General features: G+C 24.7%; 1 protein-coding gene across 1 annotated transcript in view; it reads left to right on the top strand.

The window, feature by feature from the left end:
* The window catches only part of LOC134838516 (LIM/homeobox protein Lhx3), a 76,125-nt gene extending 63,274 nt beyond the window's left edge, over positions 1 to 12,851 (top strand). The window contains exons 3-5 of the mRNA XM_063854060.1: positions 669 to 1,110; positions 1,181 to 1,322; positions 12,429 to 12,851. Of these exons, the coding sequence (XP_063710130.1) occupies positions 669 to 1,110; positions 1,181 to 1,322; positions 12,429 to 12,752 (908 nt within the window). The 3' untranslated portion in view covers positions 12,753 to 12,851. The remainder of the gene's footprint in view (positions 1 to 668; positions 1,111 to 1,180; positions 1,323 to 12,428) is intronic.
* Positions 12,852 to 14,560: the final 1,709 nt, after the last annotated feature.

Below are 14,560 nucleotides of genomic sequence, written 5' to 3'. Positions count from 1 at the left end.
TTTTATTTTAATACAAAATGTTAATTAAATTTATTGAAATAAAAAAGTTTCAAATTACATATTTTTTTTAAATTTCATTATTTTTTTTGTAAAAATTGAAATTTAAAATTTTTTTTTTTAATAAAATAAATTTACTTGAAATTTAATATTATTATTTTTCTGTATGAAACATATGAAAATATGTAAAAAAAAAAATACATAAAATCATATTGAAATTTTCTAAACATTTTCCGATTGAAAGGAATTATTTATAAATCAGTGCCCATTGTTGCACTCATCTCTTCATATCCTTATCAAAACATCAGCATGTAGTCCTCAAAATAAAATAATCAATTGGAATTTATAGCAATAAAATCAAAATAAAATAGAAAAATAACTCTTCTGCCCCTCACTTTGCTCATATGGGCAAAAAACTAACACAGAATGGGGTTTCTTCCTATATGTGATTGTAATACTTAATAATATAATATAAATTTTTATATATATTGGAGATCTGCCGCGCACATCTGTTGTATTGCAATAAATCAAAAGATTTTTCAAAATTATGTTCGGTAGACTCGATTTTTTTACATAAATATTATTTTTTTATTAAAAAAAAAATCAAGGCTTGTTTGTTTTTGGGTCCCAAATGCTAAATTTTTCATTTTAATTTTTTTTTTTACTTTCAGATTCCGTAACTGACATTCATCAACGTAACGCAACAAACGCAGGCGGCATGGGTCACACAACAGTCTCAAATAATCCCGTGACCAACAACGGAACTGTCTCGTCGATATCTTCGGCTCCGAATACGAATGCGGGCGGCGCCAAAGAATGCGCGGGATGCGGCAAACGGATCACGGAGCGTTTCCTCCTCAAAGCTTTGGACTTGTTCTGGCACGAGGATTGTCTGAAATGCGGTTGCTGCGATTGCAGACTCGGCGAAGTGGGCAGCACGCTTTACACGAAGGCGAATTTGTTGTTGTGCAAGCGCGATTACCTTCGGCTGTTTGGCGCAACGGGCTATTGTGCGGCATGCAATAAAATTATACCGGCATTCGAGATGGTGATGCGGGCCAAAAATAATGTTTACCATTTAGAGTGTTTTGCATGTCAGCAGTGCAATCATAGGTGAGTTTTTGGCAGGGCGTTGAATGTGATGGACCGTCATTCATGCTTTTTCGTCTGTTTTTCCATGCAGGTTTTGTGTAGGTGATAGATTCTACTTATGTGATAATAAAATTTTATGTGAATACGATTACGAGGAGCGACTTGTGTTTGCCAACATAGCATACAATCCATCTAGTTTAGCACATATTAGAAGACAAGTGAGTAGTTTACAGGTGAGTTTAACAATTCACTGCCTTTTTTCATTCAAAATATCAATAATTTAATCCGACAAACAAAAAAAAAATATGAATGAGTTGTCAAAAAATTTCAAAAAAAATATTCATTGTGATAAATTTTCATTTTTCACACACACACACGCCGCACAAAAAATGAATTAAATTCATTCTTATCTCTCCTGTCTTTTCTACTCATGCTACATGAGGGCTGCATCCGATGTCGACTTTATATTGTGTCACATTTTAATTACATTTTTTTCAATAGCAGCTCGTTTATTTTTTTTTTCGCCATCCTCGTCCCGTACAATAGACTTTTATTTTACAAAAAGGTTAGTTTAGCCCGAAATTTACTTAATTTTTTTCCAAGCGCATCATTGACACTCCATGATGACGACAAAAAAAATCTAAAATAAAAAAAAAATTATTATTATTATAAAGTTTTTGTCTCAATTTTTTTGCTATTTAAAAAAAATTTAAAATTCACTGCCACTATATTTTTTATTCGCACACACAATGGCTCTCACTATGATGATGAATATAATAAAATAAAAAGAATCTGTATCAGCGCATCAGGAAACAAAACAGCGTCGAAAAAAAAGAATGAGCTTCGTCGTAAAAATCTCCCCTTAAAAAAAAATTCTCTCGGTTGTTATTATAAAAATGGCAGCTTTTTTTCCGAAATATGTGTGCGGTGATATTATTATTTTTATGCAGCTTTTATCATTATTTAAAAGCCTGTTATAACATTGCTGCAGCCAATTTGAATTTAATAACATTTTTTTCTCGCTTTTTTTTTCACGTATTGAGCATATGGTTTGTGTGGCGGGGACTATCTCCGTATAATAATAATGAGCCAGTTATTTTTATTTTATCGTCTCATTGAAGTTTATAAAGTTATGCAGGCACTAATTCATTATGTTTGAGTCACTGAAAAAAATTAAGAAAATGATGGAAGTGCTTTTTAATTTTTTTGAGATAATTAAAGAATTTTCAGGTTAAATAAAAATATAAAAAAATGTTTTATTTTAAAATTCCTTCTAATTTTTGTCGAAAATTCGAATATAAAATGATGATAAATCATTAAGGATTAAATAAAAAATATTTAAAATTTTCTTTACACAAATTTTGTTATTTTTAGTAGTTTGTGTTTTAAATTATTTTTAAAAAATTAAAATTATTTATTAAAAAATATTATTAAATTAATTATTAAAAATATTTTTCAATAAATAATATCAAAAAATAAATAAAAATATCTTAAATAGTATTTAAAACTAAATAATTTTGTTTATAATTCTTATATAAATATTTTTATTTTTTAAAATTAATTTTTTTTTAAATAAATTTTTAAATTTTTTGTAAAAAAAATTTATTAAAAAATTATTTTTTAAAAATTTTGGAAATTAATGGAAAAAAATTAATATAAAATTTTTTTTTTAAAAATTATTTTTAAAAAATTTTTTTTTTTAAAAAAATTTATTTTTTTAAATTTTTTTTTAAAAAAAGAAAAATTTTAAAAAAAATTTATTAAAAAATGTATTAAAATTAATTGCAAAATTTTCCATAACTAAATCATTATTTTAATTAAATTTTTATTTTTTAATATATATATTTTTTAATTTTTAATAAAATTTTTTAATAAAAAAAATTTAAATTTATTTATAAAATAATAAATAAATAACTTTATATATTTAATTTTTTGCTCAATTTTTTTTTTAAATATTATGTTTTTAATTTTTATTTTATTTTTTTAAATTTTAATTTTAAAGAATTCTAAAAATATTTTATTTTTATTTATTAATTTATTTTTTTTTTATTTAAATTAAATTTTTATTTATTTTTGAATTAATTTTACTTTTTAAAAAAATTTCAGTACTTACATTTTTATTTTGAAAAAAATTAAGACAGACATAAATTTTCTTCTAAAATCGAATTTTCCGCCACAAAAACAAAAATTTCCATTCGAGACAACATTTTTTGCTTGTAACAAAGTCCAAATAAAACTTAATTAAAAGTAAGCTGATGCCATTTATCACATCCTGTGTATAAAATTATTTCATTCCTTTGTAGTTGATGATAAGTTTTATTTAATTTTGACCACTTGCCAAAGCTTTGAGGCTTTTCAAAAACACTACTTTGTGAACACCTTCTTGTCTCTCTCTCTTTTCAAATTACTGAAAAGTAGATTAAAAGCAATCGATTTCTCTTCAATTATTTTTGGAATTTTCCTTCAAATCTCTCCTGTTTTTTTTTTTTTTTGGAAGGGATGGAGAAACAACTTTTACTGTGAAGCGAATGAAAAGAAGTAAAGGAGTCGTCGTCGTCGTTGTTCGGCAAGTAGCACAACAAAAAGGCATGTCTACTGAATAAAATAGATAAACTGATTTAATTTCACGCTTGATATAATACAAATCCTTAAAAAATAATAATCAATAATAATAATCTAATTTTCTCTCCTTTACTTCTTCCAGTTGTTGTTGTTGGTTGAATTTTTTTCTCGTAGCATGGAAAACATTAAAAAGTGACCATTCTCGTGAATTGCAGTCATTGTTGTCACAATTTTACTACCTATTGACGACTATTACATCGAATATTGTTCGAGCAGAGATCATCAGACACTGAAAAAAAAATTATTATATTTTTATGGATGGCATGTCTGTTTTTTCCTCGTTTCTCTCTGCCTCGCCATCCATCGTCGTCGTGCGACAATCGAAGTTATTACTTCAGTGATTTTTGTCTTTTATAAACTAACTTGGGAAATGCGAACAATATTGCTGATCTTTTGTGTGTGCGCCGGATGAATAGAAAACATTTAGAAATGAAAAGAGGGGCATTCGACGTCGGAGTTGACATAAAATATAAGCACATATGAAAGATCTGTATCATCATCATTGAATATCATTTTATAGAATTTTTTTTATACCCAATTTAAAAAAAATCTTTTTTCAATATATTGGTCACAAATTGCTTATATTGAGATTTGTACATGATGTGACGAAGAAGAAACGAGAGAAAGAGGCAAAAAAGTCTGCAAATTGAATATAAATAACTTGCTAATATGGATTTATGTGAATCCGATCCTATATATTGGTCAATCGTTTCCGATTTTTTTTTTCGTTTGTGTGACTCTGTGGACGAGACGGAAAAATATCAAAAAGCCAAAACAACAACAACTGGAGGTAAAAAATAATTTGTTTATTTTTTGTGTGCTTTTTTTCGTTGAAGAGTCCCCTCTTTTTGCGTTGTTGTTTTGGAAATACAAAAAAGGAATTATTTTAAAATACGGGTCTCCATCGACCACTCAATTTCCTTTTTCAATTATTAATTGGATGTGTGTTCGTTCGTTCGTTCGGTCAAGATGGATCTTCATAAATGAGAAAAAAAAATCTACTCTTGACTTTTTGAACACACAGAGAGAGAGGAGACATCACTTGTAATCCGATTCAGTTCACAATTCGAAACCACTCTGAATCAATTGTCATAGACAAATATCTGTAGTTAGTCGATTGCAAAATAAATAATTTCAAGATGCGGAAATTGATTTTACTTTGGAGCAAAAAAAAAAAAGTTGTTTGTACACAGATTTATATTGAGAGAGGAAAAATTATTACTTACTACGTTTCAGAGTGCATAGCGACACAGAAGTGAAGATGAAATGAAAAAAAAACTGGAGGAAAAATAAAACGGAAAATGTGATTGGATTGGCACAGATTTTTACTTTCTGTCCATCTAACCGCACATTTTTATGCACTTTGATGTGAGAAATTTACGTTTCTCATTAAAATTATTTTAATTTCTTTAATTTTTAATTGAAAAATTTAATTTAATTTAAAACTTTTAATTTTGATTTAAAAATTTAAAAAATAAAAATTTTAAAATTTTTAAAAATTTTCAAAAAATTTAAAAAAAAAAAATTTTATTTTAAACAATTTAAATAAATTTATTGAATTTAATATAGATTAATTTCATAGAAAAAAAAAATAAAACTATTAAAAATTTATTATAAAATAAATTTTTTTCAACTCAATTAAATTATTAATTTAAATTTTTAAAATGACATAAGTTAAAATATTTTTACCATTTTTATTTATATTTTAATGACACAAAAATCAAAAATATTAAACAAAATTTCATAAAGAACGTGAAAAATTAAAAATTTTTTTAATAAAAAATAATTATTTTTAATTATTAAAAATTATTTTCAAATAATTATTTTTAAAAATTCAATTAAGTATAAATTGAATTCATAAATAAATTATTGAATTTATTTTTCATATTTTTTTAATATAAAGAATTTTAACTTAATGAAATAAAAATTTAAATTATTTTTAAAAAATATTCTATATTCAAAAATATCTTCAATAGAACCGTGAAAAAAATTAAAAAAATAATTTTTTTACTTAAAAAAAATTTTTAATTTTATTTTAGTTTCAGATTTAATTAGACAACCTCTGAGAATAAAATCAAAAATTTTATAAGCTCTAAAATTAATATTAAAATTTTATTTAATTTATTTTACTTAATTTTAATTAATTTTATTTATTAGTTTATTTATTTAATTAATTTAATTAAAATTTAATTAATTTTTATTTTATTAAAAATTTTTTAACATTAAAATTAATTATTTTAAAATAAATTTTGATAAAAACATTAATTAGCTTCCAAATAAAAATTCATATATTTTTTATTATAAAAATATAAAAAAAAATCTCAAAAATCGGAAAAATGTGAATTTTTCACATCAAATGGAGATTCATGGGAAATGAAGTGCCTTGCGCCGCAATTGAGTTACGAATTCGATCAATTTGTAAAAAAAAACGGAGAGAGGCGTAGAGGAAATGTTGTAACATTAATCAAGGCAAAGTTCTCGAAACGAGACCCGTATCGTCCTTCGCTCTGCCACTGATCGATAATGAATGAAAATAATCACAATAATAAAGATTAAACAGTAATCGAAAGGGGATCAAAAACAAATTAGCAATACATTTCACTCTATTTCTAACTCAACACGCGTCGTCCTCGTCCTTCGTACCGAGCAGCATTCTCTACAAAATTATCTCTGGTGCAATCAAAAGGATTTATGCCTATTTATTTTACCTATCAAGAAATTTTATTATTGCCATTTAACCATTTCCCCCATATGCATCGCATCGAAGAGAGCAAGAGAGATGGAGAGAGCAAAAAGGAGACCCGTACAATATAAAATCAACGCATCATCGCATCCTTTTATTATCTTTTCCAATTTCACTGCGTATTTGTTTGTATATTTCTGCACCATGTGATACTTCATCCATGTAATTAATTTCCGTTTGGCCAACAAACAACATTATGATACGATTTAAACAATAATACAAATCACTGCATATCAAATATATTTCGAGTTGCGAGTCCATCCGACGTTGCTGATGATAAAAAATGGTCCAATTAGCTCCAAACTTCTAATAAATATCACGGAACTAATCCCTTAATCCCAAGACCGTTAGCAGCAAACACATTCGACGTTGTTGTTGCAAAAACGCCGGTAAATTGGCATGGAAAATAGCGCGAGACATTAATAAAGTAGATAACGATCAAATACATTTCTCTGCATTTTCATTTACCACAAGGGACAAGGAAAAAAATTGCGCGCCATTCATTCCGGTCTGTGCTCCATGTACAAATATAGCGCAGTTTATTGCCGTAGCGAGAATGTAGTAAATCCCCGGCTTTTGCAGCGTTTCCAGTTAATTAGACATTAAATTTTATATGTGTGCTAATGTCCGCTTTTATCTGTAATTAACGTAATTAATATTCAATATACGCCGGAATGAAATACAAAAATAAAAAACAAACGCAAAAGTGCATTTATTACAATTGGATTCCGATAATTGGCGAAATATATTGTTATTGTTATTCGATTGGAGAGGGAATGTGACAATGAAAAGTGCTTCAATTGAGAAATTATTACCTGAGTTAATTTTTAAAATAAAATTGAACAAGATTCTTTTGTTTTTTTTTTTATTTATAATGGCAAATAATTTACAAAAATTAAATTTATTTTTATTTAATTATTTTTAATATACCAAAAAAAAATTGAACACATTTCATTATTTTTTTTTATTTTCAAGAAAAATTGTGTAAATTTATTATTATTTAATAATTAATTTAATTTTTTTTAGAAAATTACAATAAATAAAATAAAATAGAAAACAATATAAAAAAAAAAAAATTTATTAATAATTATTAAAAATGTATTATTAAATTAAAAAAAATAATAATAATTTTAATGAGCAGATAATTTCAAAAATTCGGAAATCAAATTAAAAAATTTAATTTCTTAAAATATTTAATAAATAAAATAATATTTAAAATATTTAATTAATTTAATTTCGTAAAAATAATTAAATTTGCAATAAAAAAAGGAATTTTCAAGTAATGAAATTTTTAAAAATTATTAAAAATGAAAAAAAAAATTAAAGAAAGATAAAATTTCTTTTAAATTTTTAAATCTATTTTTGAAAAATTAAAATTAAATTTTATTTTTTAATTAAATTAATTTTAAAAAAAATATTTAAATTATTTATTTTTTTATGTCATTTGTTAATAATAATTTATAAGATAAAAATAATAATTTAATTAATTATTTTAAATAAAAAAAAATATTTAAAATTTATTTAAAAAAATTAAAAGATTTATTTAAAAATTAATAATTTATTTTAAAAAAATATTTGATTAATAAAAAATTTATTAATTTAAAAAATTCTTTAAAATTAAACATAAAAAATGAAAGAATTTATAGATTTTTGTGAAAATTATAATTTAAAAAAAAAATATAATTTAAAAAAAAAGTTTTTTTTTATATAAGAAAATTGAAAAAATAAATGCCCTTATCAAAATGCCAAAAAATTACTTTCCTGTTCACTTTCTACTTTTCAATTTATGCCATTTTATTATTTTTGCGTTACGTAAATAAATATAAAAACCAAAATTTTATGCCGCCCGTTTTAAAATGAAACAAAATTTATGTTGAATTTCAATGCACGCCACACATAAAATGGCAAAAAAAAGTTTCATCATCATTTTAATAAACATAAATATATAAAAATGTTTTTCTTCAACCGCAATCGGTGTGATATTGAGAGTGAAAAGTCTCTTCATACATTTTTTTTTATATTTATTTAATCAAAAATATATTCAGCACATTTGTGCATGGCATGCCGCTTGTGCTCGGCTTATCGACACTTTTCACTAAATTAACCACGAATTATGTGGATATACCTCAAATGTACACACAGCACATTATTATTATTATTTTTTACACAAGACTGATTTTAAGCGAACATTAAATTATCATCAGCATCACTACTTTTTGTGTGTGTGCACACGTGTTTGTTTGCTTTGATTCATTCATTCGTCGTCGTCTCTTTATTATTATATGCATTTTGACGGTTATTTGTTACACTTTTATCGCACACACGTACTCGATTCACAGCTCAAAATCGATGTTAATCTCGAATTAATGCGACTTTTTTTTTTGGCGCGCGGGTGTCTCGAAATCACATATGTGGAAAAAGTCAACAATAAATGGTCACGTGGTGTGATTTTCGCAAAAAACCTAAAAAATGAAAAAAAAAAAATATTAAATTTAGTGGTCACCCTTCGTGATCAGAGCACAATGAACGGGCGGTGTTGATACCATTGTCATTATCGTGTGTTGCCATCGTAATCAACGCATCGCCGCACGGATTCAAATGGCACTATTATTTATTTATTTATTGTGTTTTGTTATGAAAGAGTTATTAATCTCTGATAATTATCATATTATTTCACTTTATTGCCCCCGTGTCTCTCGAACAAAATGATTTCACATGAATAAAAGAAAAGGAAAATAATGAAATTTTAGGTATAAAGTAATGAGTTAATTGAAAGCAATTGTCAGTTCATATCAAATATCGTGACGGGTAACATCAAATTACAAAAAAAAAATAACATGAAGAAAGTTGTAAGTAAAAAAAATTACCGGGTGAAAAAAATTTGATAGTTCGAAAAAATAACGAAAAGTGGAGATATTGATCGATTTTTGACCAGTTTTATTTATTTAAAAAAAAAATAGAAAATATTTTTTTTTTTGAAGTTTAGTGCAAAAAATTAACTGAACTTAATTTAATAATTTAAATTTTAAAAGAAATTTAAATAAATTTAAGTCACGTGTTTAAAATATAAATTTTCTAAAAAAAATACAATTTGTCAAATTTCTTTAATTTTTCTTGAATTCAGAATTAAAATTAAAAAAAAAATTAAAATACAAAAATTTTTATAATTTAAAAAATTAAAAAAAAAATAAATTTTGAAAAATAAATTAAAAATAAAAATTACTTAATTTATAAAAAAATTCAATTCAAAATTAAAAAAAAAAATTAATTAATTTTTTTTATAAATTTTTATCTTCAAAATTTTTTAAATTTAATTTTTTATAGATTTTATATTTAAATTCTTTTAATTTATTTTAAAATTAAAAACTTAAAAAACTTTTTTTTTTAAATAAATATTTTAAAAATAAAAATAATTTTGCTAAAATTGGTTTCTCGATAATTTTTTCTCTTCTATAAAAAAAATTATCAAAAAATAAATTTTAACAAAATTATTTTTAAAATATTAAAAAATATATTTTCTTTTTAAGTTGAATTTTTAAGTCAAATTTTTATAATTAATTTTTAAACATTTTTCGTCGTAAATCGAGCATATACTAAAATTAAAAAAAAATAATGGAAAAATTTCATTAAAATAATTACCAAAAAAATCATTTTTAGATAATTTTCGCCTCTTTCGTGATGTTCTGCCTCGCTGAAAAAACAACTCCAAAACCTCCGACTCATTCAAGTCCCAAAACGATCAACAACAAGAAGCGATCTCTAATTTTCCAACATCCCGAAGATGATTATTCCGAAGCAAATCAAATTGACTCATCAGCTCCCGTCTTAGATTCGCATTTCTCCCAAGACCCAAGCGGTTACTACAAATTCTCCTACACAAGTCCCGACGGAAGTCAACGCGAGGAACAAGGAACGGGCATTGGAGGTGCTGTCGTTCAAGGCTCTTATTCGTACATTTCGCCCGACGGAACTCCCGTGCAAGTCTCTTACGTTGCGGATCACAATGGATTTCGTCCCGTTGGAAATGTGATTCCGCGTGAAGTGCAAGAGTCGTACATGTACCCTCCTCCCTCAGGCTCCGGATCCGGCGAACGAGTTGTTCAATATGACGAGAACGAGGGTTACGGACATCACGAAAACGAAGTGATTCTGAAACGAAGCCACAGAAATTAGCTTAAAAAAATTCTTGTTAGTGATTTTTGTTAATAAATGTTATTTTCATGAAAAAAAATGAAACGACGTGATTTCCTGTCAAACTACAGGAAAAACAAACATGCAAAGTACAATTTTTTTATGTTTCTTACCGAAGAAAGTCGTAAAAGAATTTTAATAATTTTGCCCTATTATCGATAAATAGCGTGGCAAAAGTGTTGTAGCTGCTCGAGTTAAGTCCATGACAAATGCTCATGTTCATTGAATTCATAAATAATTTATTTTTATCGTTATCGCGTCGAAATCTCGCAACTTGTTTAGTTCAAGTACCTGCCTCGTTAATGAGGAAGCCTTTCACGTTAATCACGTTAGAAAAACAAGTGAAAAGGTTAATAATGAGCGCGACCTGACCAAGCAAAGCGATTGTCATTGCTTTTCAGTTCGGAGTAAGAAGGCGAACAATAAAATAGCAGTTTTGCAGGAAATAACAATGGCACAGCAAAACGATAGCATAAATCAAGTGTTTATATTATTTTACAGCCATATTTAAATGTACAAAAGGTGAATTGTTGCCGATATTGTGTTGTAATCCCCTTTTTCTTCATTTCTCATAGTTCTCTGCTATTGTGCGGTGATTTTTTGATTTCAGTGATGCGGAATTGGAATTTTCCTATTTTATTATTTTTTCTCAATTTTCAAATTTTTTAAATGTTTATTTATTTTTTCAATAATTTTTTACATTTTTAAATTAACTTATTTTTTCTGAAAAAAATAAAAAAAAATAATAATAAACTTAATTTAAAAAAAGATAATTTAAAATTATTTAATTAATTTTTAATTAAAAAAAAAAATAATTATAAAATTAAAAAGAAATTTATTTTTTTTAATTAACAGTTTATTATTTTTTAAAATTATTTTATTATTTTTCTCCTGATTTTTTTATTTTATTTTTTTTTAATTTAATTATTTTTTAAAAGTTAACATTTAAAATTGAAGAAATAATTAATTTAAAAAATCAAAAGAAAATTATAAATATTTTCTTAAGGTTAAAAATCATGTAAAATCTCTATATTGGTAAAAAAAAATTTAAAATTGTTAAATTTTTAATTTTTTTTTTAAATAATTTTTTTCTATTTTAATTTATGAAAAAAATATTAAAAATTATAATTTGGCATATTTAAACTATTTTTAATTTAAATTAAAAAATGTCGTTAACAAAAATTAATTTAATTTAATATTAATTTTCATTTAACGTAAAAATCTTTTAAAAATATCATAAAAACTAGGTAAAATTAAATTAAATTTTAATTAATTAAATTAAAAAAAAATAAAATTAATTTAATAATTAAAAAATTAAATCAAAAAAATTTAATTAAAAAAAATTAAAATTTAAAAATTTAATCTTAAAAAAAAAATATTTATTTAATTTTTTTTAAATTAAATTAGGGAGATTTACCTTATATTTTTTTTTTTTGAAAATAAAAAATCCCATTAAGCCCGTATCGCGTGACATCACTGCTCAAAGTCCTTCAATATAGTGTTACAAACAGAACGCCCTTTAATTTTTACCTCAATTTACTCTTTCATTGCGCGCCATTCAATCGGTGCACACAGCAAACAAATGAAAAATAAAGATCTTTATCTAATGAAAAGAACCTTTTATTTATTTTCGCCCGTAATTAATGGATTTTGTAAATAATTTGACGTCACGGCAATTTTTTATCACGGATATTTTTTGACAACTAAATTCATTTCATTAAAATTTCTTTCAATTGCAAACAATAACGAGTCATTAACAATTTCCCTCTTTCTTTCCGCACAGCCTCCCAACGGTGAAAATGTGATGAATCGCCAACAACAGCAGCAGCAGCAACAACAACAGCAACTCGCATCTAGTCAAGGAGGTCCTCAAGCGCCGCCATCGCAGCAAAATCAGCAACAAACGATGCTAAATAATCGTCAAAATGGCCCGACACCCGTCAACGGGCTCCCAAATGCACCCGGCAACATTCCCCCGTCATCGTATATCGGCGAAAAACTTCCCATGCCGCAACCGCCGAGCAATTTGGGACCGCAACGAGACGACGGATCGAGTGGTTATGGTAGTCCGGATAGCGAAACGTTGGAAATTCCGACGGCACAATGACGTCAGCGGGCACGCACATAATCATTACTTCACTTGAACATGAATATAATTGTTGTAAAGTAAGCAGAGAGTTAATTGTCTTGTTCTTATTTAGCTAAGTGAACGAAAAAAAAATGAGGAAGTTGGTAGAAAAGATAATTTTTAAGAACCTTTAACGTATATTAAAATATTTATAGAGAAAATCATTCAATTGTGTAACAAATTACTATAAAACTTAAAAAAAATAGAAAATAAAAATTATTTTAGAACTCGTATAACAAGAAAAACCACAAAAAAATCATTAAATGGCATTAGAATTAAAGCAAAGCTAATAATTAATAAAAAAAAGAAAAATTATACAAATTAGTTGAATCTCATTAATCGTAAGAATAAGAATAATAATCGATAAATATTAAAGAAAAAACTGTCCAGAGCAGAGAAAAAATTTGTAACATATTCCAAAGAGAAAACACGGAGCATAAAAGGATTTGAAGTGAAATTTTTATAGAATTAAGAAATATTTAACGAAAAAAAATTGGAAAATTCAAAAGGGTTTCATTTAAAAAAAAATCGTTGAAAAAAATTCTCGATAAATTTTCTTAAAAAAAAAATTTCTACATTTTTTTTATTACTTACCGCATTGATAACGAGCGCGCGCTATTAGTTGTTATTTTTTATGATGATGATGATGACGACGATGAGGCTGACGATGTCATCGGAAGTCGACGGAAAACATTATTACACACCTTATCAGCGACACCTATCTATAAAAAAATATTTTCGCATCCAATAATTTCTTTTTCTGTGTCTTCTACGTTTTTTCCTCTCTCTCCTCTCCAAATTCAATTATGTGTTATGGCAATATCAAACAGGAATTGGAATTTTACGGAAATTATAAAAAAAATATATTAAAAAAAATATATTTAAAAACAGAAACATAAACTTGTACAACGAATATATAGAGAGCGAAAAAAAATCCATTAAGACACGAATATTCGAATGCGACTCGAGATAAAAAAAATGCGAATTGATTATTTAATATTATTTTTTTTTAAATTAAAAGTTAAATGATGTTACCAATTTTACTTCTTTTTCTTCGTCTATGCGAAATCTAATGCTCTAAGATTTTACCAAAAAATATTACCAAACTTGTTGTTAATTCATATTCCTTGAAAAAAATCAAGTTATTAGTAAAAAAAAAAAATGTTTTCTCACTTGAATTATTAATTAATTAATTAATTATAATTATTATTTTATTTAGCGAACAATTATTTATTGATAAATAATTACCGTGATGTAAATAAACAAACAAATACGAAAATAAAATTATTAAAATCAATCTAATTTGTTGTGTTTTTATTTTAGTTCTCTATTTGAGTCTAAAAGATGTTGAAAATTAAAGGTAAGTTTTTTTTAAATTTAAAAAATAATTATAAAATTAAATTAAATAATTTTTAAAAATTTTTTATTAATTAATTAATTAAATTATTTTTTAAATTTTTTTTATTAATCAATTAATTAAATTAATTATAGAATTTATTTTTTAAAAATTATTTGATTAAATTTTTAAAAATAAAATTAAATTTTTTAAAAAATTAATAAAATGAATTCTAATTTTTTTTTAAATGTAAGTCAATTAATTTAATTAATATTTTTATAAAATTTAATCAAATAATTTTTAAAAATTTTATGAAAATGAATTAAGTTGATTCTCAAACAAAATTAAATTAAATAAATTTAAATAAGGCGAATAAATTTAATATATCCATTTTTTGTCTCCCCCCCCCCCCCTCGGATTTTGTCGAAAAAATTCAAAGGGAAAAATAAAA

Source organism: Culicoides brevitarsis, chromosome 1 (assembly GCF_036172545.1).
Source record: "Culicoides brevitarsis isolate CSIRO-B50_1 chromosome 1, AGI_CSIRO_Cbre_v1, whole genome shotgun sequence".
In the NCBI taxonomy this organism is placed as follows: domain Eukaryota; kingdom Metazoa; phylum Arthropoda; class Insecta; order Diptera; family Ceratopogonidae; genus Culicoides; species Culicoides brevitarsis.
This window is presented reverse-complemented; position numbering and strand designations above follow the sequence as displayed.